This window comes from Sinocyclocheilus anshuiensis, unplaced genomic scaffold, assembly GCF_001515605.1.
Source record: "Sinocyclocheilus anshuiensis isolate Anshui unplaced genomic scaffold, SAMN03320099.WGS_v1.1 scaffold432, whole genome shotgun sequence".
NCBI lineage: Eukaryota > Metazoa > Chordata > Actinopteri > Cypriniformes > Cyprinidae > Sinocyclocheilus > Sinocyclocheilus anshuiensis.
This window is the reverse complement of record NW_015557124.1, coordinates 1551981-1552424: the sequence shown is the minus strand read 5'-3', so window position 1 is coordinate 1552424 and position 444 is coordinate 1551981. Positions and strand designations below refer to the sequence as shown.

The 444-nt window shown below is 47.5% G+C and overlaps 1 protein-coding gene across 12 annotated transcripts in view; it reads left to right on the top strand.

Moving 5' to 3' along the window:
- The window catches only part of LOC107677847 (muscleblind-like protein 2a), an 84177-nt gene that overhangs the window by 74451 nt on the left and 9282 nt on the right, over positions 1–444 (top strand). For 7 of the 12 annotated variants that reach the window (XM_016472903.1, XM_016472896.1, XM_016472900.1 and 4 more), the window contains one exon: positions 322–357. The exons of the other annotated variants lie outside the window; for them this stretch is intronic. In XM_016472903.1, the coding sequence (XP_016328389.1) occupies positions 322–357 (36 nt within the window). The remainder of the gene's footprint in view (positions 1–321; positions 358–444) is intronic. 12 annotated transcript variants of the gene reach the window in all.

The window sequence follows — 444 nt, the reverse complement described above, 5'->3', positions numbered from 1 at the left end:
TGTGTGTGTGTGTGTGTGTGGCTGGTTTTTAGCCCTGTTGCCCTCTTCCTCTTCTCCTACACTGTTTCCCTGCGCTCTAATTTCACAACGCTAAGCTCCTGTCCTATCATTGCGGCCCTTTGCGAATATTGATCCAGTTAGGGTTATCTTCCTGGAATACGCTGAGTTTTTACCGGAATGACGACACGGTGGAGCGAGCGATCTATAATGACAAGCTTAATTGGATTTGTATGGCATGCTGAATACTGAATCTCTGGCTCTGTGTCTAATATGTTTTTCTTCCCTATTAACCTCTCTCCACTCTTCACTGCATGGTCACAGGGTCAGTTCTGTGCATGGCTCCTGCTAGCAGCATTGGTAGGTTCCTCCTCTTTCTGTCTGTCTGTCTGTCTGTCTGTCTGTCTGTCTGTCTGTCTTCCTCAGCTCACGTAGAGATGTAGTCGC